General features: G+C 35.6%; 1 protein-coding gene across 6 annotated transcripts in view; it reads left to right on the plus strand.

Annotated features, from left to right (window-relative positions):
* MALRD1 (MAM and LDL receptor class A domain containing 1) overlaps positions 1 to 27,576 on the plus strand; it is a 248,132-nt gene that overhangs the window by 87,582 nt on the left and 132,974 nt on the right. For all 6 annotated transcript variants that reach the window (XM_051802231.1, XM_051802232.1, XM_051802234.1 and 3 more), the window contains 5 exons: positions 8,052 to 8,208; positions 10,373 to 10,483; positions 11,333 to 11,546; positions 15,978 to 16,225; positions 19,298 to 19,595. In XM_051802231.1, coding sequence (XP_051658191.1) covers positions 8,052 to 8,208; positions 10,373 to 10,483; positions 11,333 to 11,546; positions 15,978 to 16,225; positions 19,298 to 19,595 — 1,028 coding nt within the window. The remainder of the gene's footprint in view (positions 1 to 8,051; positions 8,209 to 10,372; positions 10,484 to 11,332; positions 11,547 to 15,977; positions 16,226 to 19,297; positions 19,596 to 27,576) is intronic.

Below are 27,576 nucleotides of genomic sequence, written 5' to 3' on the forward strand. Positions count from 1 at the left end.
AATTATTTGCAGGATGATGTAAAATTAGTTCATTTCAAGTAATCATAATTGCATCAAACCTAATTTTGAATGAAGAAAGAGAATGTACCCAAAGTATTTTTTACCTCTTATGTTAGGATTAATCTCATAATGAAGATAGATTAAACTGTGAAGAATTTAATCATTATGTGTGAGTAAAACTTCACCAGCTCATTTTCTTGTTTGAATTTGTATTGTATAAAACAAGGCATGAAACTTTTATGTAATACACCTATAGCATGGTCAAAGATAGAGATTTTCATTTGGAATTTTGACTCTTAAAATCTGATAATAAAGATACCACATTTTGATTTAGTACAAGGATTCCTTCTCACATTTCTAGTGATTTTCTTTTGAACTACTTTTTAATGTCAGTGTCCAATTACAGGTCTCAGTATGTGACTAGTGTTTTGGTGTGTTAAGCACCATTTTTTCTGTTCAGTTTGAATTAACCATCGATCCTCCATTCTATGCCAAGACACTCAAGAGAGAAATTTTTTCTCTAACGTTGTGCAAAGAACCAGGTCTGTAGGCATCCAGCAGCCTGCAGACAGCTGTAAACATGGGCAGCGGTTGGCTTCTGCAATAGCAAATAGCTCTATGACATCGTTTCAGATTATGTCTACTTTATTATGGCATGACAATCATGTTGCTTTCTTGTTTCTGGGTTTATTATGCATTAATATTGAATATTAATAGATATGCGAGTTTACTAGATAAAAATATGTTTCAAATCTTACTCCTTTTGGAATACCCAGCTTGAAATTAAATTTATCACATATTGCTCTAAGTGAAAATCTGCATTCCTAATAACTGTTTGCTCTCAATTCCCTTTTAAATTTTTGTTTTAATCTTTACAGAAATCTTTAAATTAAATTCAAGAAAAGCCTTTTTCTTTTTTTCTTCTGGTTGTTAGATACAGATTTAGTTACTGACTACTTAAAACCCATTAAGAGTTAAGTGGTTGGAAGTGCTCAGCAGAGAAAATCTTTCTCTGATACATAGAATTAATTAAGTTATTGGAGTTCCTCTTGTTGTTTAAGAATAGTGAAAGTCACATGCCTTAAACTCTTTTAATTTAAAATATAGATTCTTTTTCTGAAATAATATACTTACAATAATTTTTATTCAGGGAAGAACCTTTTTGAAGCCTTGTCCTAGTTAGGACAGCTGAGATCAGTTCATCATGGTGGGTGTAACCCAAAACTGTATTCTATAGCCTTCCATGTCATTTCCCAGAAACTAGACTATTGTTGTCAATAGACTATTCGCACCCTCTGCCCATAGAGCCTGACTCCTCAGGCTATAAACTAGGTGTTAAGAGGCCTGTGAGATAGAAGGATGTTTCTGTCCTCACACCCTTTGTGAACTCCCCGCCCTGAGGGGAGTACCAAGCATTCCTGCCTGAACTGGAGGATATATAATCTTGGAGTTTTGGAACATTTTTGGAACCCACTCGTGGGATCCAGAGGACGGCTGCATCTCATCGTTCTCAACCAGACTTAGACCACCACTGGACTGCGATCACCAGTTCTGGCCAGACTGCAGCAGCTCTCCCACCAGCAGGTTCTTCCCCTCTCCCTTTACTTTGGATTCAAACAGGGCCCAAGGAACACCACTTTGTTCAGGCCCCAGGGTACTGGGTCATACATTTGGGTTTTTGTGGGTTGAGACCAATTGTTTGTTTGTATTATTGTACTTACTGTATTATTTTAATAAATTGTTATTCTGACTTATAATCTCTCCTTTGAGTTGGGTTCATTCCCCCTGCTGGTTAACTTTTAAACCAGGACATTTTGGCGCCCAAACGTCGGGCAGAGAGAGAGAAGTCAGAATCACAATTTCATTTTAAGCATTTGTCTATTTGAATATAGAAACTCCCTGAACATAATATGTTATGTGTCAAACCCCACAAGACAGGATCTATGCAAGATTTGTTCATATGTTGGGATCTATAATAGGCCATCCTGCATTATCTAGAGAAGGATAAGTAATCAAACTATTTCTGGTGCAGACACCGAATATCTAACAAGCATAGATATGAAAGAAACAAGTTATTTTTTTCTTATTCTCCTTCTTTCTCATTATAAATCTTCTCCTGTTTCCTAGAGATGTGCTTTGCCACATTCTTTCAGATTCACAGTCACTACACATCTTAAGTAAAACCTTGGCACTGACCATCATGGACTACCCTCTCCTTATATCACATATTGCCTTCTGACTAAACCAATGGGCATAATGGGCAGTGCATTGAGTAGCTATTAAAAAAACATAAAGGAGGTGATAAATTTCTTCTTGAATGAGTGCTTGAATATTAAGGTCTCTTTCACTTCTGAATGTTTTAATCATTTTTTGTGATTTCTACAGGAAGATGTAGTGTTGAAGGAAGTGTTAGTGTTTGTTTTTCTTTTTACAGAAGGCTTTTATTTATTTATTTCTATAACACTTTCTGTAATATTTTTAAATTGCTTCTACCAACCTTTTAGCAGTTTCCCACTTTAAAGTCACATTTCAAATAAACAATGCTATAGGCACAGTTTTCCCATTTTACACAACATACTGAAGTGACATTGGACTCTATATGGACACATAAAGATTGAGCTGTCCTTGTATCTCTGCCTGTTTCCTTTGGAATACTGTTATAATGAATTTCGAATGCTTATGAAAATTTATAATGCAACTTTTGTAGCCAATGCTAGAAAATATGAAAAGTTTTCTGTTTATACCTACTTAAATTTTTACCAGAACTTTCATATCATTTGGTTTCTGACACTATAAACAAGAATTAATAGGAATCAACATAAAATGAACCTAAGCATGATGGAAAGGTCAAAGTATTTGAGTTTACAACCATCTTGTGTCAACTATATAAGGTATTAAAATACCAATACTATATTCTGATGACATAGTACAAGGAAAATAGTGACAAAAACATAAGCATTTTCTCATAAATATGGTTTTTAGGAATTAAAAGAATTTAACTCCCTCTTAACTAAAAACTTTGTCAGAAATCTTTTGAGGAAGTGTTTTTTAACTAGGAAATCCTAGCTAATCTGAAATTAAAAATCTCCTGCAAATACCTTAACTTTGGCAAAACTTCTGTCTATGCTCTTGGGGGAAAGAAGCTAGAGAAGAGAGTGATCTCCCCCACCACCACTACCCTGATAAAGGATGCAGAGGATGTGGCAAATGCAAACTGAAGCCACTGACTTGTCTGATTCAAACCATCAGCTTGAGCTTTGTTGGCCCACATTTTCCTGATACGTCTAGTATCACACAGTCCTTCCTCTCTTTGGTCAAGACAGTGCTACTTTTGAACGTCATCTTGTTCCCTGCAGGGTTTTCTTGACCACTATTTTGGTTTTTTTCTCTGTACAGTAACCCATCTAGTCCAATAACAGGTCACTAACCTGGCACATCTTGGGTAAATGGTGTTGGAGAGCTGAAGAATAACACTTTCAATGTGTAATAAGTCCAACATGTCTGTGGGGCTCTGATCAACTCTGTAGATACTGCACAGTGTTTATGGACATATATATTCAGGAAAAACAAAAATGCACGTGGAGGCTGTTGCTTTCTGAATTTCAAAATTTAATATGGTGTGCTTATCATTGGGACACATATAACTCTAAGGAAACTGAAATTTTCATCTCTTTGACAGGAAGCTGAACATGAGCCAGCAGTGTGCCCAGGTGGCCAAGATGGCCAATGGCATCCTGGCCTGTATCAGGAACAGTGTGGTCAGCAGGACCAGGGAAGTGATTCCGCCCCTTCACTCGGCATTAGTTAGGCCGCACCTTGAGTGCTGTGCCCAGTTTTGAGGCCCTCAATTCAGGAAGGATATTGAGGTGCTGGAGAGAGTCCAAAGAAGGGCAGTGAGGCTGGTGAAGGGACTGGAACACAGGCCCTACGAGGAGCAGCTGAGGGAGGTGGGGCTGTTGAGGTTGGAGAAGAGGAGGCTCAGGGGAGACCTCATCACTCTCTACAACCACCTGAATGCAGGTTGGAACCAGGTGGGCATTGGTCTCTTCTCCCATGCAACCAGCAGTAGGACAAGAGGGCATAGTCTTAAGCTATGCCAGGGGTGGTTTAGGTTAGACATTAGAAAGAAATTCTTTACAGAGGGAGTGATCAGACATTGGAATAATTTACCCAGGGAGGTGGCAGAGTCACTGTCCCTGGAGGTATTTAAGAAGAGACTGGACGTGGCACTTAGTGCCATGGTCTAGTTGACAGGGTGGTGCTGGGTCATGAGTTGGACTTGATGACCTCAGAGGTCTTTTCCAACCTGGTTGATTCTATGTAATTTTATATGATTCTGTGGTTGTTGTTTGTTTGATTTTCTCATTGCTGATGTTTGGAAGGAAATCAGAAATCTTTAATGAAATGGAGTTGTTTGTTTTCTAATCAGGTTTAGTTTCAATCCTAAAGAAAAATAATGAGTAAAAAGTATTTTATAAGTCCATTTACATGCTTAATTAGACATTCTCAGAAACTTTGTAGAAGATATGTAGATGAATTAACACTTTAAAAACTAAGGTATGTCCAGCAACTAATTAAGTCAGAGCTTAAACTTTCTGTACAAGAAAGTTCAGCCAATTAATTTTTGATCCACTTTCAAACATTCCAACAATAGACAACTACTACTGTGAAATGTGTAATTCACAGCATGAGACATTACTTGTAACACTACCAGATTTAAGATGGGCTTAATTATTTGATAGGTCTCCAACTTTTCTTAACACATCTAATCTTTCCCTCACTGTTAATTCCCATTTAGTATATTCAGTCCACTGTGTTCTTTTGAATGCTTTGAAGAGGGCAATACAGTGAAGATTCTTTATGAATGCCCACTCTTTGCCAACTACGGTTTAAAAGATATTTGAAATATTAAGCTATTAACAAAGACAAGTGTGCAAATATAGGTCAGTTGCTTATGTTGAAAATTTTATATCCATTAAAATGTTGTGAATTTCCCTTTGAAATTAATTAGGATTATTGCACTGGCACAGGAATGTCTCTATATAGGGAATACTTTCACTATAGAGGTAAAATTAATTATTTTCAAAGGGTAAGTATCAAGATTTTAATGACACTGTAGCTGCCAACTAAAAGGTTTTCCATGGGATAATTTTCCAAATTAGCCTGAGCTCTTGAAACTATTGGCAGGGGAGTCTTACTGTGTTCTGCTGAATTTCAGCACTTACATAAGATCTACATTGAAAGCCAGATTTACTTACTGTTATAGATGTTGAACAATATCTTGTTTTACACTTGTTATCATTGAGTCCTTGAGATCTCACTAAAAAAAAATCAGGGGAATACTTTTATGGAATAGGAAAGAAAGGAATTTAAGGAGGGGTCAAATGATTAAAGCACAGAATGAAGAAACTCTTACTTTCACTAAAGATCATTTAAAAACAAAGAAGGTGGGTGAAGACAAGAATGACTTCTGAGTAGAGTAAGAGAGACTTATAATTTCTGTTTATGGAAATTTTGACATACCTTGTCACTGTATATTTCTTACTAGTTTAAAATACAGGTAGGCCATCTAAGAAATCTTTTACTTTGAAAGTCAGAGCTTGACAAACTGAACAGATGGTTGCATATATGTTAACTGGCTCTGCTACAAAAGATGTATCCATAGATGATGAGGGTCCTCTAGCATATGAACTCTATGCAAACAGAATGATTTCTTATGACTTTCTTCAAACTCTTCCCCCTATAGAATGTGCACCTCCCTGTAAATTCCATGCAGGTTGCTAGACCAGGCAGCTTCAAGACTTCAAGACAGAGAAATTTCTTTCTTCTGTGAGCAAACATGATGCAAATTAATGTCACTAGGAGAAAGCATTTCTTTTAAAGAACATGGATAGATCGCAAGTATGTAAGTCTCATAGTCCTAAGTGTAAAAATTCCATGATAGGAGTGAAAGTCAACAAGAGTGCTTGACACATACTTACCCATCCCTTTCTGATCCTTCTGTTTCCCCGCTACTTTCCCATGTAACCTTAATATTCTTGTAATCACATACTGCCACCAAGCTTAATGTCTAGCGCTCTGTGAAGAGTTTCACTGGTAAACTTAACTTTCCTCTGGTTTAATAGTTTTAAATGTGGTATTGTAACAAACACCGAAATAAGGTAAAAAAAATTGCAATGACCTCTGCCTTTTTAGGGTGAGCTATGGGGCAAGTATTATCTAGGCAGAGATGTGATCTTTGGTCTGCCTTCAGGACAAAGACGTGTCTGACAGAACATGTCGATAAGAGATGGATGATTCAATGTTGTCATAGTACTGATTGTACCCTACCACTGCTTTAAACTAATCTCACTGGGAGGCATAGATGTCATACTGAATAACCCAGGAAGTATGAGGGCTGTAAGTGCTACTTCTTTTCAGACCTTTCCGTCATTCTGCTTCTTACAGTCCTCTTGAATGCTGTTGTAAATACAGAGCTGACTGTCTTGGGCCACCGAAGGCATGCGTTCCCAGTATCAAATTCTGAATTTTTAAATATTTTGCAAACCTTAATAGAAATGGATACTCTCTTACATCCGGGCCAGACCTTGGTAGAATACTCTGCACCAAGGAAAAGAAGAAACGTAAAATTGTTACATTGGTACAGCTTTCTTCAGTAGAAAGGAGGGAAATAAATTAATATTCCAAATATATACTTGCTCAAAAGACCTGTAACTATGAGTTTTCAAAGTTTTCCACTCTTAATTATAGTACCTGCAATTTATTAGGAGAAACTTTTAATATTTAGGCTGCCATCTAAATGATAATGTAAATGCAGGAAGTAATTACAAAAAATGTCTCAATTGTCAGAATTCAGAGATAAAAGAAAAGCTTCAGCAAAAATTCTCTCATCTGTCTCTGAATGAAAAGTAAAATAAAACTGTGGAGAAGATCCTGATTTCCACAGATCATTGTTCTTCCCCCTGAAATCTCCCCCGACTGACTTCAGTCCCTGCTGGGTTTATGAACAGTCTTCACTGATTTCACTTGTAACATGTCTGACCTACACCAAATAGTGGTATGCTCCACATTTTAAAATGTTATCTTTTTCATTGTTTTGGTGGGGTTTTTTTTTGTTTTGTTTTGTTTTTCAGTTCTAGTGTGACACCAATGGAGGCAAAAGCAGTACTCTGAGTAACAAGCAGTGAAACAGTCTCTGTTTTTTGAGGATTTTTGAAAGGCTGTTTCTGAATCTCTACCATCAAATTTCTGACTCTTCCCATTAGGCAGGACTTTCAGTCTGGGAAGGGCCTGATGCCATGACATCTTTGGGCATGTTGTATTTCTCTTGGCAGTGGTTGCTGGGCATGGTCACTGCCTTCTCACAGCTGTACTGGTACAACTTTACAGAGTGGTTGCTCAGAACTTGGTCAATCAAGAAAACTGAAAAGCAAGGAAAACCTAACACCAGTACCTGTTTAAGAACATAGGCTACATCATCAGGTTTGTGAGCACTTGTTGGAAAGGTTGTTTTGAGAAGCACTGAGCATGAAGCACCTCCACTGGGGAGAGCAGGATCTCATCTTTGTTTAACAACTGCTTTTTACTTGGGAAAACAAGTGTTTTAGGGGCCAAATCTCAGATGCCCAAAACACTGAAACTGCACTTCTGGTCTCTCTGTACACTCAGAGTCTGATGCTTACTTCATCTTTCCATCTTTTCCAGCAGCTCAGGAGACAAAATTGCACCCAGTGTCTTGGATGTTCTTTAAGGCAGGAATGAACTCTCTGATTTCCCTGAGGAAAAAAGGTTGTAGGGAAAGCCAGAGGCCCTCTAGCCCACATCTATATGATCCTGTGGATAAAGGTTGACTTCAACTCTTTATTTTTTTTGCCTATCTCTGATATGAAAATATTAGCTGCCTTTGCAAGGGTTTCTTGGGATTCTGGCTGCAGAATAGAATGTGTCCAGATACCCAGACAGGAGATACTATCTAGAAAAATATTGCAATCATAACTTAATTATGATTATATTTTTTGTTTTAATAAAGATAACCTTTTTTCTCTGAGCAGGGGTACTGAAGAAGGATGGTATCTGTTTGCAGACAGCTCAAATGGAGAATTTGGTCACACAACTGACTTTGCTACCCCAGTCATCTCCTTTACGGGCCCCAGATGCAAAGTCATATTCTGGAACTACATGAATGGTTCAACAATAGGTTCTCTGGAGGTATGGAGATGTTATTTGTTTGGGATTTTTTTGCTTGATTGTTTTTGGGGGTTTTTTTACAGCATGAAATTACTGTGAGGAAATTTATGCCTTCTCTTTTAAATTCATTAAAGCCTAGGCTGCTAATAAATGAAAATTAAGAATTACTCTACTTCTCTCAATATATTATGATCTGAAGGAAGAATTAGCTTCAATAGGCTGGGGAAAATATAACCTATAGCAACCAAAAATTCTGACCTTATAGACATACCACAGTTGGAGCTTCCATACAAGGAAAAGTCTGGTATTGCACAGTACTCTTTGACACTGAAAAGCAGCAGTAGATAATAGGGCATTAAGGTCTTTGCCTGAATGTTGGAGTAGGAACAAAAGAAGTAATTGTATCAAAATTTGAGCTAAAATTTTGTAGAAATAACTTAGTCCTTAGAAAATTGAAGATACAACTTTCAGAGTTTCATTATATTAATGTAAGCACCACTGAACTATTTCTATGACATATAAGTAATAAAAGTGCTTACCCATACCTTTTTCTTAACTCTAGTTAAAATAAAGCACTTCTTGAAAGGAAATTTAACTCATTAGCAGCTTGTAGATCAGAGTCACTGCAAAGAGAATGAATAAAACAGTAGCATTGTTCTGAACAATTTTTTTGCCACACAATCTAAAATGGGATTTCCCATGATTGTTACAAAATACCTACAGCATCAGGAATGGATTGAAAAAAAATACTCAGGATAAGTCACTCATTCACCTCTGCATTCAGTATCAAATTGGATATATAATAGAACAGGCAATTCACAGTCTATGTAAAAGCATGTGTGTATGTGTCCATACTCACACATGTATCTTCAGATAAAAATATAGTTTGTATGTGAGAGTAAAAAAGATATTTTCTTATTCAGCATCCTTTATTCTCTCAAATAATATCTGTAATTCCTTTCTCTCTAATTTATTTATTTTCTCTTAAATTCATGTCTTCTATGGACAGTCCTTCTTGTCTGTAAAGTCAGATGTCACTTTGTTTTTCTATCCAATTTAATATGTTATCTGTTCCTTTTGTTTCCCTGGAATAAAAGCTCCTTAGTGTAAGAACCTGCTGTTTGCTTGGCAGAACTTACCTGTTATGCAACATCATATACACATGGGACTGCATAAATTAAAACAAAAAAAGGAGTTTTTTCATTATGATGAAAAATGCTTGGGCTACCCTAAGAAGATTATGCAGAGTAGCAGTAAATCCCTGAAAGCAGAAGTAGTTTAGGCAACTGGTGAATGGATGCTTAGCTCTCTAGCACTGGTTGGAGACACAGCTTGACACACTCATCTTGTTGTTATTGTCAACTCAGTTGAATTTAGATGCCCAAGAGGTTGGAGCAAATCATGTTTCGGACTTTCTGCTCATGTTGAAAAGTGCCATCTTTCCCCATTTCACTGACTATTTGCAGGGGTATGGGGGCTTACAAGTCTTTCATTGCCCAAATTTATGAAATTTGGTCTTTATAAAAAAAGACCAAGTTTTTGTTTGTAAAAAAAAAAAATGTTTCGTAAGAATCAGGACAAGACAATCTATCCCAGAAGAGCAGTCTAATGTATGTATGAACTAGTATATTTTTAGTAACACTTGTTAGTAATTTTCCCATGTTTTACAACTGAATTATAACCCAATAATGAAGAATTTTTATTCACTCTTAGCCACTCTGAGTAAATTAATAAGTTAGTCCAAGTTAAGGCTCTGGACTGAGTATGTTTTCCAAGATCAGAAAAGCTTAGAGCATTATTTCCTTAATATAGTCACTTATGTTGGCATATCTGTTTGCATTGGATAAGACATCAGGAAAAGGTTCTTCACGGAGAGGGTGGTCGGGCACTGCAAGAGGCTCCCCAGGGAAGTGGGCACTGAACCAAGCCTGTCAGAGTGCAAGGAGCATTTAGACAATACTCCTAGTGATATGATTTCATTTTAGATTGTCCTGCGAGGAGTAGGGATTTGGAGTTGATGGTCCTTTCCAGTTCCAGTTATTCTACGATTCTGCGATATTTAATGATGGTATAGAGATGAGATGGACAGGATGCTTTCGTACTCTTGTATACAATTAAGGGACCCTAAAGTGAGTTGGAAATGCAAAGATATTTTTTAGTGACCTAGAATTATTTCCCTTTTTAGGTACTCTGTAAAACCAGTAACAGGACTTCTAAATTGTGGACTCAAAGTGGCAGCCAAGGTCCCCAGTGGAACAGAGCAGAAGTGTTCTTGGGAATTCGATCAAATTTTCAGGTGTGTATTCCTATACTATGTGCTTCCTACACAGCTGGCTTCAGTACTTCTATATTATACATACTTCACCTCCTCATTTCCCTTTTTGCCCCGTACATGTATCTCTCATCTGAATAGCAAAAGTCATCTCTCTGTCTGTCTAAGTGGTTATCTGAACTGGACACAAGTTTTTTGGAGCTTTCTCATTCCTCTTTAATCTCAGACTGATATCCATTTTTAAGACTGAGAATCTCTTCTGTCCTTGAACCCAGCTTAGGTTAAACTATTCTACTTCTTTCTCCTTATTATGTAGTAAGTAAAAACATCTGCGTTTTGAAAAAAGAATCTTGAACATGATGTTTGCTTTGAAATAAGGGTAGATTCCCAAGACCCTTAGAGATGCTTGACATGCTTAGTTGTAGTCTTATGAAGAAAAAACAGTCAGGAACATATTTTTAAGTGTTACATTACCTGATACTTCTGTCATGGACTTTTGATGAAACTTTAACATTCTTCTTACATTTATGGGAATAAATGACTACTCTTTTTCAGACTTACTTTGCAGAAGTAGGTGAAACTCTTGCTATTAATTCAGGATGAGTGAGGGCTGGTATGTATGTTGCACAATTTATTTCCTTTTTTTTTTTTTTTGGTTCTTGGTAGTGTTAGAAGATGACTCTTCAATAACTATAGTGACAGATCTGTACAAGCTGTAGTACAAGCTTTTGTAGGACTGAACTTTGAAGAACTGACCATTTCATATTCTAAGATTTGCAAGAACCACCAGTCTCTGTTCTTCTCATGTTGTGTGTATAAGCTTTTCTATACCTTATTAGTGGCTTACTGTAATAGCTCTGTAATTTTTATTAGGTTATTTTCAGGGCAAAACGTGGTATCAGTTACATGGGAGACGTGACAGTGGATGATATTACCTTTGAAGATTGTTCCCCTTTGCTCATCTCAAGCAAACCGTGCACATCAGAGGAATTCACATGTGCCAACAAGTACTGCATCCCAAAGAATAAACTGTGTGATTTTGTAAACGACTGTGCAGACAACTCGGATGAAAGCCCTACTATTTGCAGTAAGAATGGATTCTTTTTTAATATAATTATCATAAGTAACTGTGCCTGCTGTGAATTTTTATTACTTGAATACTTTTGACGGCTTATCAGCTAAGAAAACAAACAAGAATAATTTGCTTAAAGTAATAATTTAGTTCTATTCCTTGGCTTTTAAGGATTTGAAATTACCATTATTTAATTTAAAATCACATTATAGAAAATACAAAGAGCTGGTAATGAATTTCTTAAAATAACTCAGAAAGCAGCTGTCTTTAAAAGTAGAATACAATTATCCTGCTTTCCATATGAAAAGAATGTATTAAAGCTGAAAAAAAATACTTCAAGCATAATACCCTTGGGAGATGAGGGACCTACCTCCTTAGATATTTCAAGGATTGTCAGGTCTCTCACCAGATCGTTTTAATCTCAATACTGTACAATACTGGTTTTACAAGAGGTATCAGGAAACAGCATATGTAGTATCTGATTCAGAGAATGATGTTTCACATCAAATGGCTCCTCCTGGATCACAATATATGGTATTAACACTTTCATTTTTTTTTCTACTACAATAGTGGGAAAGGTTCACACAATCAAATCTACATTATTTGGTACCATATGAAAAGGTGCCTCATTTTTATGAAGACTATGAATACAGTTTATCAAATTCTCAGTGATACAAATTCTATGAAGCAAAAGTATGCTGATATTCTATTGATCTAAAGTACATGGTGAAGGGACTGTGTTTTGCAAATTATTTTAGAAATTATTTTCATTTAACTCCTCAGTGATTTCCAATCCAGAAATAGTACATCACTAACCTTTATGGGGATATTCACTTCAGATCTTCTGTAATTAAAAATAAGGACTGTTTCAATTGGAACTACTTTATTGAAAAAGATTCTCAGGCTTTGGCTTTTACTTTCTGAAATATTTAAAAACCGTTTACTTTTTTTTTTGAGATTTTAGATTGTCTGTATTTCCCATCAAACACCATCAGCCAAGTAAAAACTGAAGCATTAAAGGCAAAATGGTTCAAACAGTCTGATGAGATTTAGTTTTGCAACCTACTAAAGTAAGGATTTTATTCTGATTTCCCATTGGAAAAGATGACTAGACACAGTCCCACAAAGTAAATGGTTTCCTTGAAAGTGGTTTTTTAAGTAAAGAAAAAAAAGTTTAAAAAATTCTCAAAAAAACCCCATTTCCCCATCTGCATTTTAAACTTTAATCTTTACAGTGAAACATTATGGAGCTTTAAAAGCACATGGCTCATTACTGGGCTGAAACTTGTAAATCAACGTGCATTTTGTTTCAGATAAAAAAGTAATCCCAGTTCATAGCATCTAATTGTACTGTAAATACTTGGCGACCAATTAGGACTTTTTTCTTAGGTCTGGTGGTGCTTTATTCAATAGCTTACATCAGGAGTTAGACTAATTTTTCCTTTTGTTTTCTTTTTCATTTTTTCTTCAGTTTTGAAATAGGTATGCTGCTTTAAAATTCCACAATATACCGGAGAATTTGGCATTTCTTTTATCAATCTTGCCTCTGCCTTATGCATTTAATAATGTAGAAATACATCATACAGTACTTACTGAAAATATATCTAACAGAAAAATACTAGTTCTTTTTTTTCCAGCTTTTTCATAAGGCAGGCTGCCTCCCAAAAGAACACAATGATAGGAAACACATATTTCCACTCTTTATGAAGGTTTCTTTATTCCAGCCATCAAATATTTGTTTCCTCACTGCTGAGCCATAGAATGGTAGCTTGGAAACCTCAAACTTCAGAGCCTGAGGAAGGCTCTAGTGGGGCAAAACAGGATAGGCCAAAGCACAGAGAACAAGAGATGGGCAGTTTTGTCCATCCATAGCAATTTTGTTTAAAAACATGAAGACAGACAACTTCTAGACATCTCCAAAGCACCTTTTAGGAGTAGTCATTCCTGGATTTCTAACTCTAGTTGTAGATGTGGTGAGCTATGTGCATGAAGTCGTCATACCTTAGTTAAGGAAATCTTTCTGCACCATATTGAAGGAAACTAGTCTCTAACCTTTGTTATATTCCCGAAATTCCAGAATGTCATTGGGACTACATCTCAAGACAGTACTCACCAAGTCCAATTATCAATGTCTGGATAAAGCCAGTACTGCTGAGCTATAAACTATGCCTCATAAAGCTGAAATATTGCTATTAAGAGACCTGTACCTTGGTTTTATTTGCTTTGAGGAGGACTCTCTTAAGCTAGTTGCATGACAACAGTGCTGTAACATAAGTTAAGTACATGTTTTAACAGATACACTGTTTTGTCAAATGTTTAGAAATTATTCCATTAGACAAGGAATGAATGATCCGTGCTCAGAGCTGTTTTGCTCTACAGGTCTGCTCCCATAGTTTGCATTTCTTGTTCATCTAGGCATAATTGGTAATAATATGACTTAAAACAGCTAAAATTTTGCTCCAATTAATTATTTAGTTTATTATAAAGATACATTAGATCATTTGTGATCAATATGATTCAGTCTTACAGTTAAGTGTTTTTCTTAAATTATTAAGTTGTCATTCAGTAGAACTAGTTCAGCAACCCTATGTCACTGCTCCACAGAGAGAAGGATTTGCTTAGTTTTTGTACTTCATTAGTAAGAATTCTTTGTAGAAGTGTCTATTACCAAAGATTTAACATGCAAGTACACAGTCATCTGCTGTAACTCAAGCATCTAAGCAGGCTGCCTAAATTCTCTTTTTCATCAGTGGAGTGACTCATTTTTCAGGATGAAGTTCATGCAACTTACAATCAGTTGTTTGAGTTAGATTAAATACATTGTCCTATAGGTATGAGTGTTCCTCTGTTGACTACAGAGATCCTACAAGGACAACCAAATTTAGCTTAGGTAACACAAACATCTACAGCATTAGCAGGGACATTCCGTGATCATGAGTTAAGGTCTTGATTCTTAAAAACATGTCTTTAAAATAAAATAGTCAGTTGCATGCATGAGTTTTACTGACTCAGGATGGAACTTTTAAGTAACGGAAGGAATTTCTTAAAGAAGGATCCTGAAATTTAAGTAACTAAGTAATCATATAGCAAAATATGAGGATGAACCAATTTTATGGGCAGTTGAGGTAAACCACAGTCTATATTTTTCATAAAAGATAATCATATCACTTAGCACATCAGGTTTGGGTGATTTTAATTGTTATTTCAGATGACCTCATATATGCCGTAAAGGGCAAATGTAAAAGGCAGTGAAGCTATTTTTACTAAATAGTTCATATTTTTAAGAAAAAGTTTCTACCTTCTTTTTCACCTTATGACCTTAAGAGAGAAAAATACAAGGAAAAATTATTTCATCTGATTTCAGCCTGAAATTTTTGAGGTAGCTATCTACACTCTTTGAGTACATGTGTAGATTCCATAGATTCCAGCTCCTTGGCCTCATTACTAATGCTTCTGGTCAGCTGTCAATTAAATAAAGCTACCTTGAAATGGCTGGACTTTATCAGATCCCAGAAGAGGCTCAGGTTTTGTATACATTTTACAAGAGAGCTTTTGTAATTTCTTATATTGTCAGACTAAATAATTGATCCAGTTTCCAAATTTGTCTTCAAAGCACTTTCCTTTCCAGTAATAATAATAAGAATATTCAGGGCACAGTTGAAAGCCTCTTGAAGGCTCTGCTGAAATTCCAGCTTATTTCAGCAACTTTAGTCTTACTTGGTAATCATTATAATTAACTTATAGATGCATAGAGGGAAAAAGATACAGAGCTTAAACTTCTAGAGTGGTGCAGTTGACCTCACCATAATTTACGTGGACAGTTTACTCACCGTGGTTGCTGTTTTGACATTCGAGATTTGAAAATTGGTAAAAAACACACATGTTGATTCATATGAAAATTAACCAACATTATGACAACTACCTCTTTTTCTAGGCATTAAATACAACTTAAGGAGAAATCTAGATAATCACAGAATCATATAGGTTGAAAAAGACCCTTGATATCATCAAATCCTGCTGTTAACCTAGCATTGCCAGCTTCACCACTAAACCATGTCCCTGAGCACCATATCTACACATCGTTAAATACCTTCAGAGATGGTGACTCAATCACTTCCCTGAGCAGCTTGTTCCAATGCTTGACGATCCTTTCAGCAATTTTTCCTAATATCCATCTTAACCTCCTGATGTGACTTGAAGCCATTTCTCCTCATCCTATCCCTTGTTATTTTGGAGACCCTCACCTCGCTACAGTCTCCTTTCCTGTAGTTTTCAAGAGCAATAAGGTTGCCCCGAGCCTCCTTTTCTCCAGGCTGAACAACCACAGCTTCCTCAGCCACTCCTCATCAGACTCGTGCTCCAGACCCTTCACCAGGGTACAGTATATGTATCTAATTACATTCCAAAATAAAAATCTCTTCTCATCTGTGTGCAAATGTCTTTCAGGTACATCTATTGGGCATTGCAATTTTGAGTTTGATCTTTGTGGATGGAAGCAAGATGAAAATGATGATTTTGACTGGAACCTGAGAACTAGCAGTACATCAAAATTGGGCACTGGACCAGCTACTGATCATACACTGCAAGAGCCATCTGGTCATTATATTTTTATAAAGAGTTCATTTTTTCAGCTGCCAGGACAGAAAGCTAGGATTTCCAGTCCTGTCCTAAGCAGAAGGAATAAAAACTGCAAGGTACATGAGGGTGGGGTATTACCAGGAATAAAGAATTTGATTTCTAGATTGCATCAAAATAGTACTCATAAAATTAATAAAGTGATCACTGAAATAATTCCACTGAAACAGTCAGTCCTATTTATGACATTATATAGTGCTTTTTGAAGGTTCTGACCAGTTATGAAACTTACTTTGCATTTGACCGAGCAAAGTGAAATTTCTGGTAAATGATATTGTATTAATGAAAAAAAATTATTTCAAGACCCCACGCTTCATCTTAGCAGATCAGAGAGTCCCTTAAAGTACTTTACTCCTTGCTATGTGTTACTAGTGGAGCAAATGTTACACCATATATTACAATAGACTTATGGGATCTTAGACCCTTTCAGATTAATGGAAAATGTACATTTACATCAATGGGATAAGTTTTATGTAGAGAAAACAAATATACACCAGAAACTATAAAGGGACATACACGAACAAAAATCTTTTGTCTGTATACAAGACTTTCACAATCAAAGCTTCGTCTTCAAAAGAATAGAAATCCAAGCAAAATAGCCTAAGTAGAAAGTAAGACTATGTCAAAATATATCTGCAAAAGAAAAAGAATTCTGCATCAAAGCATCAGTGATAAGTAATTATATTATCTGGAAACTTCAACCCATAAGAAAATCATATATTTATATATTTATATATTATTGTGGAGTAATACAAAAGTTGTGTTAAAAAATAACCCTTATGTACCTTTTTTGAATTATTATTCACTGCAGAACATTGTGTAGAGATACCAGCCTGGTACTTCTGGTGTCTCTATAAGCAGTGCTTCTTCAAGCCAGTGTTGAAGCACCATTGTTGCAGACTGTGATACCAAAAGAGATGGTGTTGAAAAAAAGTCTTAAATTTAATTGTAATTAATACCAGAAACATTTAGCATACCTTGTGATTCTGAGGGAATTTAAGAATATTAATAGAAAGCATGAATGATGTCATTAATATCAGCAATTTCTTTATGTTATGTTAGTAGGAAGCATTTCATAGTTGTATGTTTTTGCAAATACTATATTTTCTGTAAATTTTTGAATTGTAATCTTTCCAATTTATTTCAGTATGAAAAAAGTATTTACAAATGGGACCAGTTGTTATAATTCTTTCAAAACTCTATTATAAATTCTCCAGGATAAACCTGAAAATATTAAGTAGCCGACTGATGAATGACAACATCCAGAGAGACTTGTAGAACTAAGACTAGAGAGCTAGCCTATGTCCTGATGAAAAGCAAATAAGTATGGGAATGAATATTTCACATGAATTCAAGTTTGAATAATGTGGGGCCCCAGCCATGAAAGGACTTGGATATATGCTTAAAACTAAATTTGAGTATAGCTGTTAGCAAGATGATATTACTCCTACATGATATATCTTGAAATGATGTAATAGAACAGAAGTTCTATTACAATCAACATACTGCAATAGACAGTATGTTCACTCTAATATATAAAATCATTCAGTGTAATTGAGATAAGTGTATTGCAGGTAAATGTGAAGTACAGAAAGAAATATTTAGGGTCAGGGAAGAGGGATGGAGTATAATTCAATTACCATAAAAGAAAGGAAAATATACAAAATACAGTCTGGTAATTTTGAAAAGAACTATAGTCAGTCAGGAGTTGTGTGGTGGGAAACTATGAAAATATCTGCTCAGAATTTAATGACAGAAAGCAAACAAAATTCAGCAGTGGTAAAAAGAAAGAGATTAATCCTAAAAAAAAATGTGAAAACATTATATTATCTAAAGATATACACATATATTGAAAGAAAAGCCTCATTTAAAGGAGGATTTCAAGAGAAATAGAGTAATCACAGGACAGGAAAATGTCAGGTGAGTATAAATATTTCCAAGTAAGAAAACTGACTTATAAAAATTAGATTTGACTACATTGCACAGGAGATATTCTAAAAGTAAACACAGTAAAACTTTCAAAAGAATTGGAACACAAAGCCCTGGGTGGTTTTGCTAATCAATAATTAAAGGAAATAAATTAAATAGAAATGTAGGGGATTTTTTTAAATAGTATATTTATGCAATGCAATAGACTGCAGAAGCCTATAAATTCTATAGCACCAGGTAACACAAAGAGACATGGCTTTACATCTGCATTACAGATATCATAATATCTGCTATTATGTTTTTATAGCTGTAATAAGTAAGTTAAGATTTTTCATACTTCAGGGCTTGTGCCATGCATTATGCTGGGAAGAAATTTGGGCTACAGACATGTGATATGATATATATTGCATGATAGCGTATATGATAACATATATGATAGCATGAATTACCTTCTTTCAGGATCTTACATGATTTTTGGAAATATTCTTATCTTTTTCAGAAACAAGATAATGAACTAGATTAAGCATTAATTTGACTAAACACAAGTATTCCTTTGTTGCTTTTGAACTGGAAATAACTTAGAGTGTAATTAATGGTGAAGAATTTTCACAGCGATTTGTTTTATTTTCTGCATTTATTTGGTGTTACTTTTGTGCTTCATTTGTTTTCCTCATTCTAATTAAAAATAAATAAATCACTGTTTTCTAATCCAAGTACATCTTATATCTTATTTTAGATTTTTTTTTTCGTTTGTGCATTTAGAAGATTTCCTCCCATTATAGATTAGGTTATTTTCTAATTACACACTCTATAATCTGGCACAAACACATCTATAACCAGATAATTGTTCAGTAAACTGAGTTGTTTCCCATATTGTAAATGGCACTACTCTATTCCTCTGTTTCTTTATTAAGTATTTTAATTCATTTACATTTACATGCAATAGTTATTCAAAGGGATGAAAGATCAACTGTTGAGTATTTTAGTGCTGGCTTCAAAGTTTGACTTATGGAATAGTTCAAAAATTGCCACTAGTAAGTCTTTTTCTGTGCATTTTAATTAAATTGTTTTTCAATCAATAAAATTAAGGGATATTGTGAATGCAACCAATAATGCTCAGTTTAAGAGTTAGTGTAAATAGAAGAGCAGAATGTGTCTGAATTCGCCTATTCCATAGTTGATACTCTTGTTCTTGCTTACAGATAATTTTCTATTACCATATGTATGGAGCTCACATTGGATCATTGATTGTCTACCAAAGAACTACATCAAAACATGAAAGAATTCTTCTCAATCTTACCGGAAACCAGGGAAATTTCTGGCAGCGCAAGGCACTGACGCTGGCTGGAAATGGAAACGAAGATTTTCAAGTTATCTTTGAAGGGATAGCTGGAAACGGTCCCAAAGATGGCATAGCACTCGATGACCTTACGTTTTCCAAGGAGTGCTTACCATTGCAGGAGTTTTTACCAGCAGAACCCACAAAGCTGCCTCCAACAGGTAGGTTCTTGCTGTGGACAGTCTAGGTAAGTCTAGAAAGAAGGAATAGCAGCAATGCTTTTATTTCTTTGTCTCTTCTTCAAAAGAGAAATAGAATAAAGACATGTAGAAATGAAAATGCTTTTAGGCAACCCATGAAATTCTAATAAAAATATGTTATGAAGTAATTATGAAGTAATTTTTTGAGTACTGATTTAACACCTGTGAAGCTTCTTGTCTGGTGATGTTTACTTAGACAATATCCTGGTTAATTTAGTAGGATTTATTTTTCAATAGTTTTAAAATGTAGTTATTGTAAAACAAAGAACTGAATGGGAAAAAGCCAATATGGATAGTTTACAATAAGGACAAGAAACTTTAATATTTTGGCTGGTGGGAATTGCTATTGATACTGTTTAGACACCACATCCATCTTCCTGTGTGGTGTGGTGCAATTATTTGCACCATCCTCACTTACTACTCAAGGGAAATAAGATTCAGCAAACACCAGAAATAATAAAGTTCTGATGGGGATGGATCCCAATAATACCAAGGTAAGAGCTACTCATGAAAGCACTGATGTTTTTCATTACCATTATTTGCTTGGACACAAATGATGAAGGAGAAACTCTTTTTGACAGAACAGGACCAATATTTTTTCCTCCTTCCACATTTATCACAGAGCTACTCAAATGTAAACCCCTGAAGTGGAATTTAGGAGATGCATTTTTTGCCTGGGCCTGGTACAAATTTCCTGCATGGCTGCAGAGAGTCATTTTATCTCACTTCTCTGTGTTTCTGATCAATAAAATAAAGTTAATATTTCCCAATGTCATGGACTACCAGGAGAATGAATCATTAATTTATGTGAGATACTTTGCTTTGTTACTGCTGCTAATGGGTAGCCTTCCCCTTTAGGATATCATTAAGCACTGCTCAGGCATTGAGAAATAACACTGATGAGACTGCATCAAACCCAACAAATTACACTGTACTTCACACACAAGATAAGCAGAAAAGATACAGGCAAAAGTTCTAGGCATCTCTCTGATAAAGTGCCAGTTACAGTACATAGTATTGTGTTCCTACTTCTGCCAAACAAGTCACAGGAATTTACTGCAAATGAGATTGCTATTTTAAAGTTCAGCTTTATATGAACATTAAGAGGAACACTAACCAAGATTTCTAATTCTTTATTTTTGTTGTATTCAGTCTCTATCCTCTTAATGGTAGATGCAAGCCCCTGTGGCAATGTTAGAAGCTTTAAAAGCTTTGGTTTTGATAGTAAAGGATGTTCCAAACCACTTTTATTATATATATAATAAAAAAGCTACTAAAATCTCAGGAAAGAGCCACCAGAGACTGATTTCTTGGTGTATCTCATCTAAGATGTCTTTTGTGAACTTTGTAGATTCACAACACTTTGAGGTAATGGTGTAAATTCATCCTTATGGTGAACCATTTTTTCTATATCAACAAATTTCTCTTGTCTGGGATAAGAGTTTACATCAGCCACTGAGAGGTTCAACTTACAGCTACCATTTAGCAGTGATATCTGTTTGGATCATTGCTCAAAAAGTGTGCTTACAAACCAGAGCATACCTACAGAAATGCTCTGAACAGTGACAAAATGCATGCTGGAAGTTGTGAAAAGTGCTCTGCAATGCAACTTTTTTAACTAGAACCAACTAGAGTGACCGTGATGATCAGCTGCAAAAATGCAGACTCTTAGACTTATCTGCTTATATGCAAAGGAAAGTTTAGCCAAAAGTGAAACATTTTTTATCCATTTATCAAATTTTTTCAAATTTCTGAGGATGATGAACATCATCCTCAGGTGATCTGTTCCTTTCCTGTCTCCAGCTAGGGAGAATGGTTGTTAAGCTAAAATATTTCCTCTCCAAGAGAGAGATTTGTAGTTTTTGAGGTCTATTCTAATACAATTCGTTTTTAATGTCTTTTTTTTTTGTAAATTATCTTCATAACACACACAGCAAGGGAGAATCTACTGAATCTTATTGAACAATATTGCTGTGTAAGACAAATATACTAAGGAGGTCTGTGCTTGTTATTTCTGCACATAGAGAAATGGATGTTGGCAATGGAAGTTGTGCAGAGACTAAATAGAATTGAGTTATTAACTTTTCCCATCTGTGACAGAGATTCTCACTGTTCAGGAGGATTGTTCCCTGACTCTATATATAAACACTTTGAAGTTCTACACATTAACAAAAATATATTCTAAGGTGGTTATTTCTTTCAGAAAAGCATGCAATAATGTTTAAAGGCTGAAAGTAATCACCGGACAGCTAGAAAAAATATTTTTGAAAGTTAGCATAGTCATTTTCTGTAAACTGACAGGTTATTGTAGACTGTCCTCATGATGTTGCTTAGCAACAGCAAAGCTGAAGTGGAAAGCCTCTGAGAGCCACTTAAATTGCTGGGCCTGAGAAACAATAAATATCATTTTAGCCTGGCCCTTATCAACTTTTCACTGTATGAACAGTGATGCATGGGGGAACATCAGTTTTTGCTCATGTCCCACAATCATACCACGTGTAGGAAAATACAAAGACAGTTTTGTTCTGACAGTGCTATTTGTGCCTGTTGCTGTGTCTCTGCAGTGGGGTAAGATTCTTGAGCTAGATTCTGCTCTGTGTGAAGGGCTACCTGTATCCACACCTGCCCAGGGGCAGACCCTAGTCACACTGAACTTCATAAAAGTTGCAGTTGTTTCTGTATTGGGTTTGCGTGGCAAGCTTTTGGGCTGGGAGGAGGGCTGCAGGGGTGACTTCTGTGAGAAGCTGCCGGAAACTTCCCTCTGTCTGACAGAGCCAAAGCCAGCCAGCTCCAAGATGGACCTGCCGCCAGCCAGGGCTGAGGCCATCAGTAATGGTGGCAGTACCTCTGCATTAACACACCTGAGAAGGGGAAAAGTTGTGGGTGGAGAGAGGAGTGAGAATACGTGAGAGGAACAGTTTTGCTGACACCAGGGTCAGGGAAGAAGGACTGACAGCAGGTGCTCCAGGTGCTGGAGCAGATTCCCCAGCAGCCTATGGTGAATACCATGGTGTGGTAGGCTGTCCCGCTGCAGACCATGGAGGTCAATGGGGGAACAGTTATCCACAAGTTACCCATGAGTCATATTTTATACTTATAGTCTCTTTCACAAGAGACACCACAGATTTGGCAACAACTTACATGTCCTCCAAATTTGCTTGTCCTCTCTTATTGCCATCCTTTCTCTCCTGCACTGTTGTTACTGACTATAAAAATGGCACATCCCTCCATCAGAATTTCTGTTCCTGTCTCTGTACCATTTGCCTGAGAATACAACAGCTGTCAAGGGCTGCTGATCAGATTAGCAGGCTACAATAAAGAAAAGCTATTCCCAGAGACTAGAGAACTGTTCTCTGCTCGCTTCAGTTTTGTAGAGAAGACACTTATTTTCAAAAAATTAAAAGCAAGTCACTGAAGTGTTGCATATGTCTTTCAAAACACAGGAATATTCACAGAGGACCACATCAAGGTCCGTTTTACTTGATATCCTGTCTCTACTGCTGTCAGTGAGATGCTGAACATATATGATGCTTCCTCCTAATGTTCCTAATATTTCCTTTTTAGGAGACCTTATGAACCAAATGTGGTCTTGTATATGTAGTAAACCTTAATGTATTTGCCTTCTGTGTAGAGTCTGGTTTCCCTGGGAACACATTCAGCCCCTTTCTCATTTTTGGCAGCACATTGTACAGTTTTGCCACTTGCTGAGAAAGCAACTCTATTTACACCCTGTCTCCTTTGGCTGAAAATGGTGAACAACAGTCAAACACACCTACTCCAGATTGTTCTCTTTGCACTCATTGCTCCTTAAGCAACATTATACACGAAAGGAGTTGCAGCTTATTCCTTACATGGAAACTATTCCATATGTTTTCCTTTCTCTCACTTTTTAAAAAATCTACTATACTCTTTCAGGATTATAAAATCAGCTCTGTGTAGAGCATTTAGGAAATGAATGATCAATGGAATAAAACCGTAACAAAATTATTCTTTCTCTCTTTTCTCTCTTTCCTGATAAATCCTAAAGCCTTGTTTGTTTTGTCCTTTTTGAACACTGGGCTTTTGTGTTCCTGGAGCTATTTCAGTACTCTGCTCTGTCAGTACTCTTTAGGAGTGGTAATGATAGGATCCCACCACCTCTATGTGAAGACAGATTGTGTTATTTTGTGTAACTCAAGGTCTCATTTCATTGCCAGTCACTCAGGATGTAATTAATTTGCTTAACTGTGGCTGTTTTTCTCCATTGTAGTTGTATAAAATAACTGACACACCTGTTGGGGTTGGATGTTACAGGGATTCTAGGAAAGCCAAATGTCCTGCAATGCAAGCTGATATCAGGAAGGTTGCCCAGTTTATCACTAGCAGTGGGAGCAGTCACATTAAGTAAATTAATTTTCATAAAATGCTTTTCCTATTATTTATAGTTATTCCTAGCTTATGTCACCCTGAATAACTTCGCATTGTCATTGTTTCTTAACTCATTACTCATGCACTTTCCTTGTCTTTTATAAGTGCTAAAGAACACAGTCTTGCTATGTTTTTCTGTTCTTTGCTTAGTTTTTTGTTTGTTTTGGTTACTGGGGGTGTTTTTTTGTGCCAGACTGATTTTTTAATCATTTTAGCACAAAAGTCCAATTCACAAAAAAAAAATTAAAATTTATAGAATTCATCAGCAACATAATTAACATAAATATAAGCAAAGTAATAGAATTATCATAAAATCAGATTTGCCAAAAATATTTTCATTTGAAATATTGCTCAAAAGTTTAGTGTACTCTAATGGCCAAAGGGTATTCCTTGTATCACTCTTTTGCAGTTATAACTAGATCTATAAAAATTTACAGACACATAAACAGAAATAACCTTGGCAGTTATTGTAACTAATATATAATTACAAGAACTTTCACATTTTATGCTTCAGTGCATAATGTGATCTTATACTGAACGGAGTAAAAATATCTTTTTATGGAAATCTAATTGAATAACAAAGCATTTAGAGCTTTCTTTGAAACAGCCAGAATCAACCACTAACTGTGAGAACAGCACGTGAAACAAATAAAGTAGAATGTCTAAAGCATTTAAAAACAGTTCTAGAAAAAGAGAAACAAAGCAAAAAATGAAACTGAAACCAAGCCAACAGACAAATAAATGAAAAAACCCAAAACAACTACAGCAAAAGCCAAAACACAAACCCACAGTCCTCTATAAAGAGGACTCATAATTTCTTTTGGAAGATTGGCTATATCTATATAGCTGCCTTAATTGCGTGAAGCAAGTTGTGAATTTTTTTTATTCATTAGTATCTGAAGAGAAACAGACTCAGATGTATCTAGAATGAAATTCCATGCAAGTGGCAATTTTCATTTTCACCTATATAATAATACAAAAAGTTTATAATTGTAACCTAGACTTTTAAAACTAAGAATTGACAGGTTTAATTTTTTCTCTCTCCTTTCTGGTACAGGACACAATTACTTCCGTAATTTTCAGAAAAATGGTGGAAATACAATAGAATATGTAGATCGGTTTAGTAGCTTGATATAAAGCTACTAATTTTGGATATAAAATAATCATGCATACAGATGAATTCAATTCAACTTCTACATATATTTTCTGGGTGTTATAATAAAAATTATCCTTTTATTGACAGTGAAGGAGAAAAATACATATCCCGGATTTTCATGTTGCATTTTCTGGTTCTGTGAAGCTTTCTCCAGTTAAATTTCTAGTCCACGTAATTGTAATTGCTGTACTTTATCAATTTAATTGGAAATATTGCCCTTGCACCACCTTTATCATTCCACAGTTTCTTCATTTTGTTTGTTGATAGCTAGGACTTTGATCTACCTCATTTTATTTTGAGTTCTAGCATTACCAGGTTGTATGAGGATTTAAAAGCAATGTTCCCATTTGCTAAACTAAAAAAGAAAATTCCATTTATTTGTACTGGTCTAATTTACAAAACAATGACAGAAATCTGATACCCATTGTAAATTTAAAGCTACATTGATGTTAAAAATATTTTTTAGGATACATTTTTGTCCACAACCAACTACCATATTTGAAAAAAAAAGAAGTACAGATAATTTGCAGGCATTTCTCATAATTCATTAAAATTTTATGGCAAAGAAACAAATTTTTTCCCTAGGTATTCCCAGACCTAATACCTTGAAAGTGAATTAAAGCTCAACAATTCTTTGGATCAGCAGTCAGAGCCTGGGCTGGACCCATAGCTGATTACAATTCTAGAAACTGGACCACGGAATGTGATTAATGTCATCTCAGAACATGATTAATGTCATCGAAGGTCCTTGGAGGTAGGACACTGTCAGCACTTGTTTTTCTGTTTTGCAGAACAGTTTAACATGTTCAAAACTTTCCTCAGCTCTTGGGTCTCCACAGACTTGCTTCTGAGTAAGGTGTCGCAGAGCAGACATCTAAATAAGTAAGAGGTCAGGAGAAACAAATTTGCTCACACATTCCCTTATGTGTTACATATTCCACGTTAAGGACTGGCCTCTGATTGGGTGAACTGAGAACATGAAAACTCTAACCCTACTTTGCATTCCAAGAACTAACAAACAAATTACTCTTACTTGAGTGTAATTATTGCTTTTCTTTTTCTCACACACCTAAAAGTAGAGAAATAATGTTGCAGTACAGCGCATTCTCAGAAATATCAAGTGTTTTTACTATTAAGTCTCCCAACAGCAAAAATTATTTGAAAAAAAAGTTATATTTCCCAGTATCTAGTCCTATTTTACTGTCAGTGCAGTACAACTTTGCTGGGCATTTTGAATTGTCTAGACATCCTGGAACAAAATTTCCATGTGTGGTTAAGCCTGAAAGCACCTGTGTGCTTCTTTATTCTGCCTGTCTAACTGTAGGAAACAAACTGTAACTTTAATGTTTTTTCAGCACGTACTTATCAATAGTCTCTTCAGGTTACATTTTACTTTTTTAGTTATGGTGTTGCATTTTCAATATGGCATACAGTAGACAAAAACCATGATATTTTTCATAAGATATTTGTAAATTGTATTTGAAAGTTTAGTTTATACATTATGATTTACAAAGCCAATTTGAGGCAATTCACTGCACAACTTCATTTTCATTCTCTGATTTATTTTGTTCTCAGACTTGTCAACAGAATATGACTTCCAAGTAGAATGATACTGGAAGTTGCACAAGTTACCTAACTATCACAAAATGTGCCTCCTGGATGCTGTTTAGTGTTAGGATAAACAAAGTTAACAACCAAAGAAGTGGTAAAAAGACTGTTAAATGTCAAACTTTGTAAAGTATTCCTGACTGTGGAAGGACCACCATTGTTTTATGCTTAAAAGTCAGAACACCTCACATGACTTAGACAAGAAATTAAAGAAATAGAAATTAAAAAAACTGCTTTTTTGATGATTGGAAACTTCCAACTATCTAGCATACAAGCAAAGATTGTTTCACCAATAATCACGGAAGTTGTCCTCTAGAAAAAAAATGATGGGAAGTTGTTGTCTGAGGCTTCATGGTCTTCACCAAGCACAGAGGAAAAAAAAATAACTGATTTTCCTCTCCAGCTAGACTGGAGAGGGAACATGTCAGTGAACTGAAGAAAATAAAGATTCTTTTCTCCACCTTTCTTTTTAATAAACACTTCTTTCTTTGAGGAAAGTCCTTACTATTTCTGTTCTGCATTATTAGTTGTCTGAGTAAAAAATAAATGTGAGGGGAAGAGGAGAGACAAATTAGAATATCTTCATTGGCATATAATCATTAGGTAAAGTAAATTCAAATTTTATGAAACTTATCTAAGACTTGAAATATTTAGAGTGGGATTCAGCTCCAAGTTAAGACTGAAATCAGGTGTCATGTACTCCAGATGTGTCAGATATCTAAACCGCAGTTATTGTAAATGTTATTGGTCTTTTGCTGCCCAGATGCTTGA

Source organism: Manacus candei, unplaced genomic scaffold, assembly GCF_025592945.1.
Source record: "Manacus candei isolate 608988 ecotype Guabito, Panama unplaced genomic scaffold, ASM2559294v1 h1tg000056l, whole genome shotgun sequence".
Classification (NCBI taxonomy): Eukaryota; Metazoa; Chordata; class Aves; order Passeriformes; family Pipridae; genus Manacus; species Manacus candei.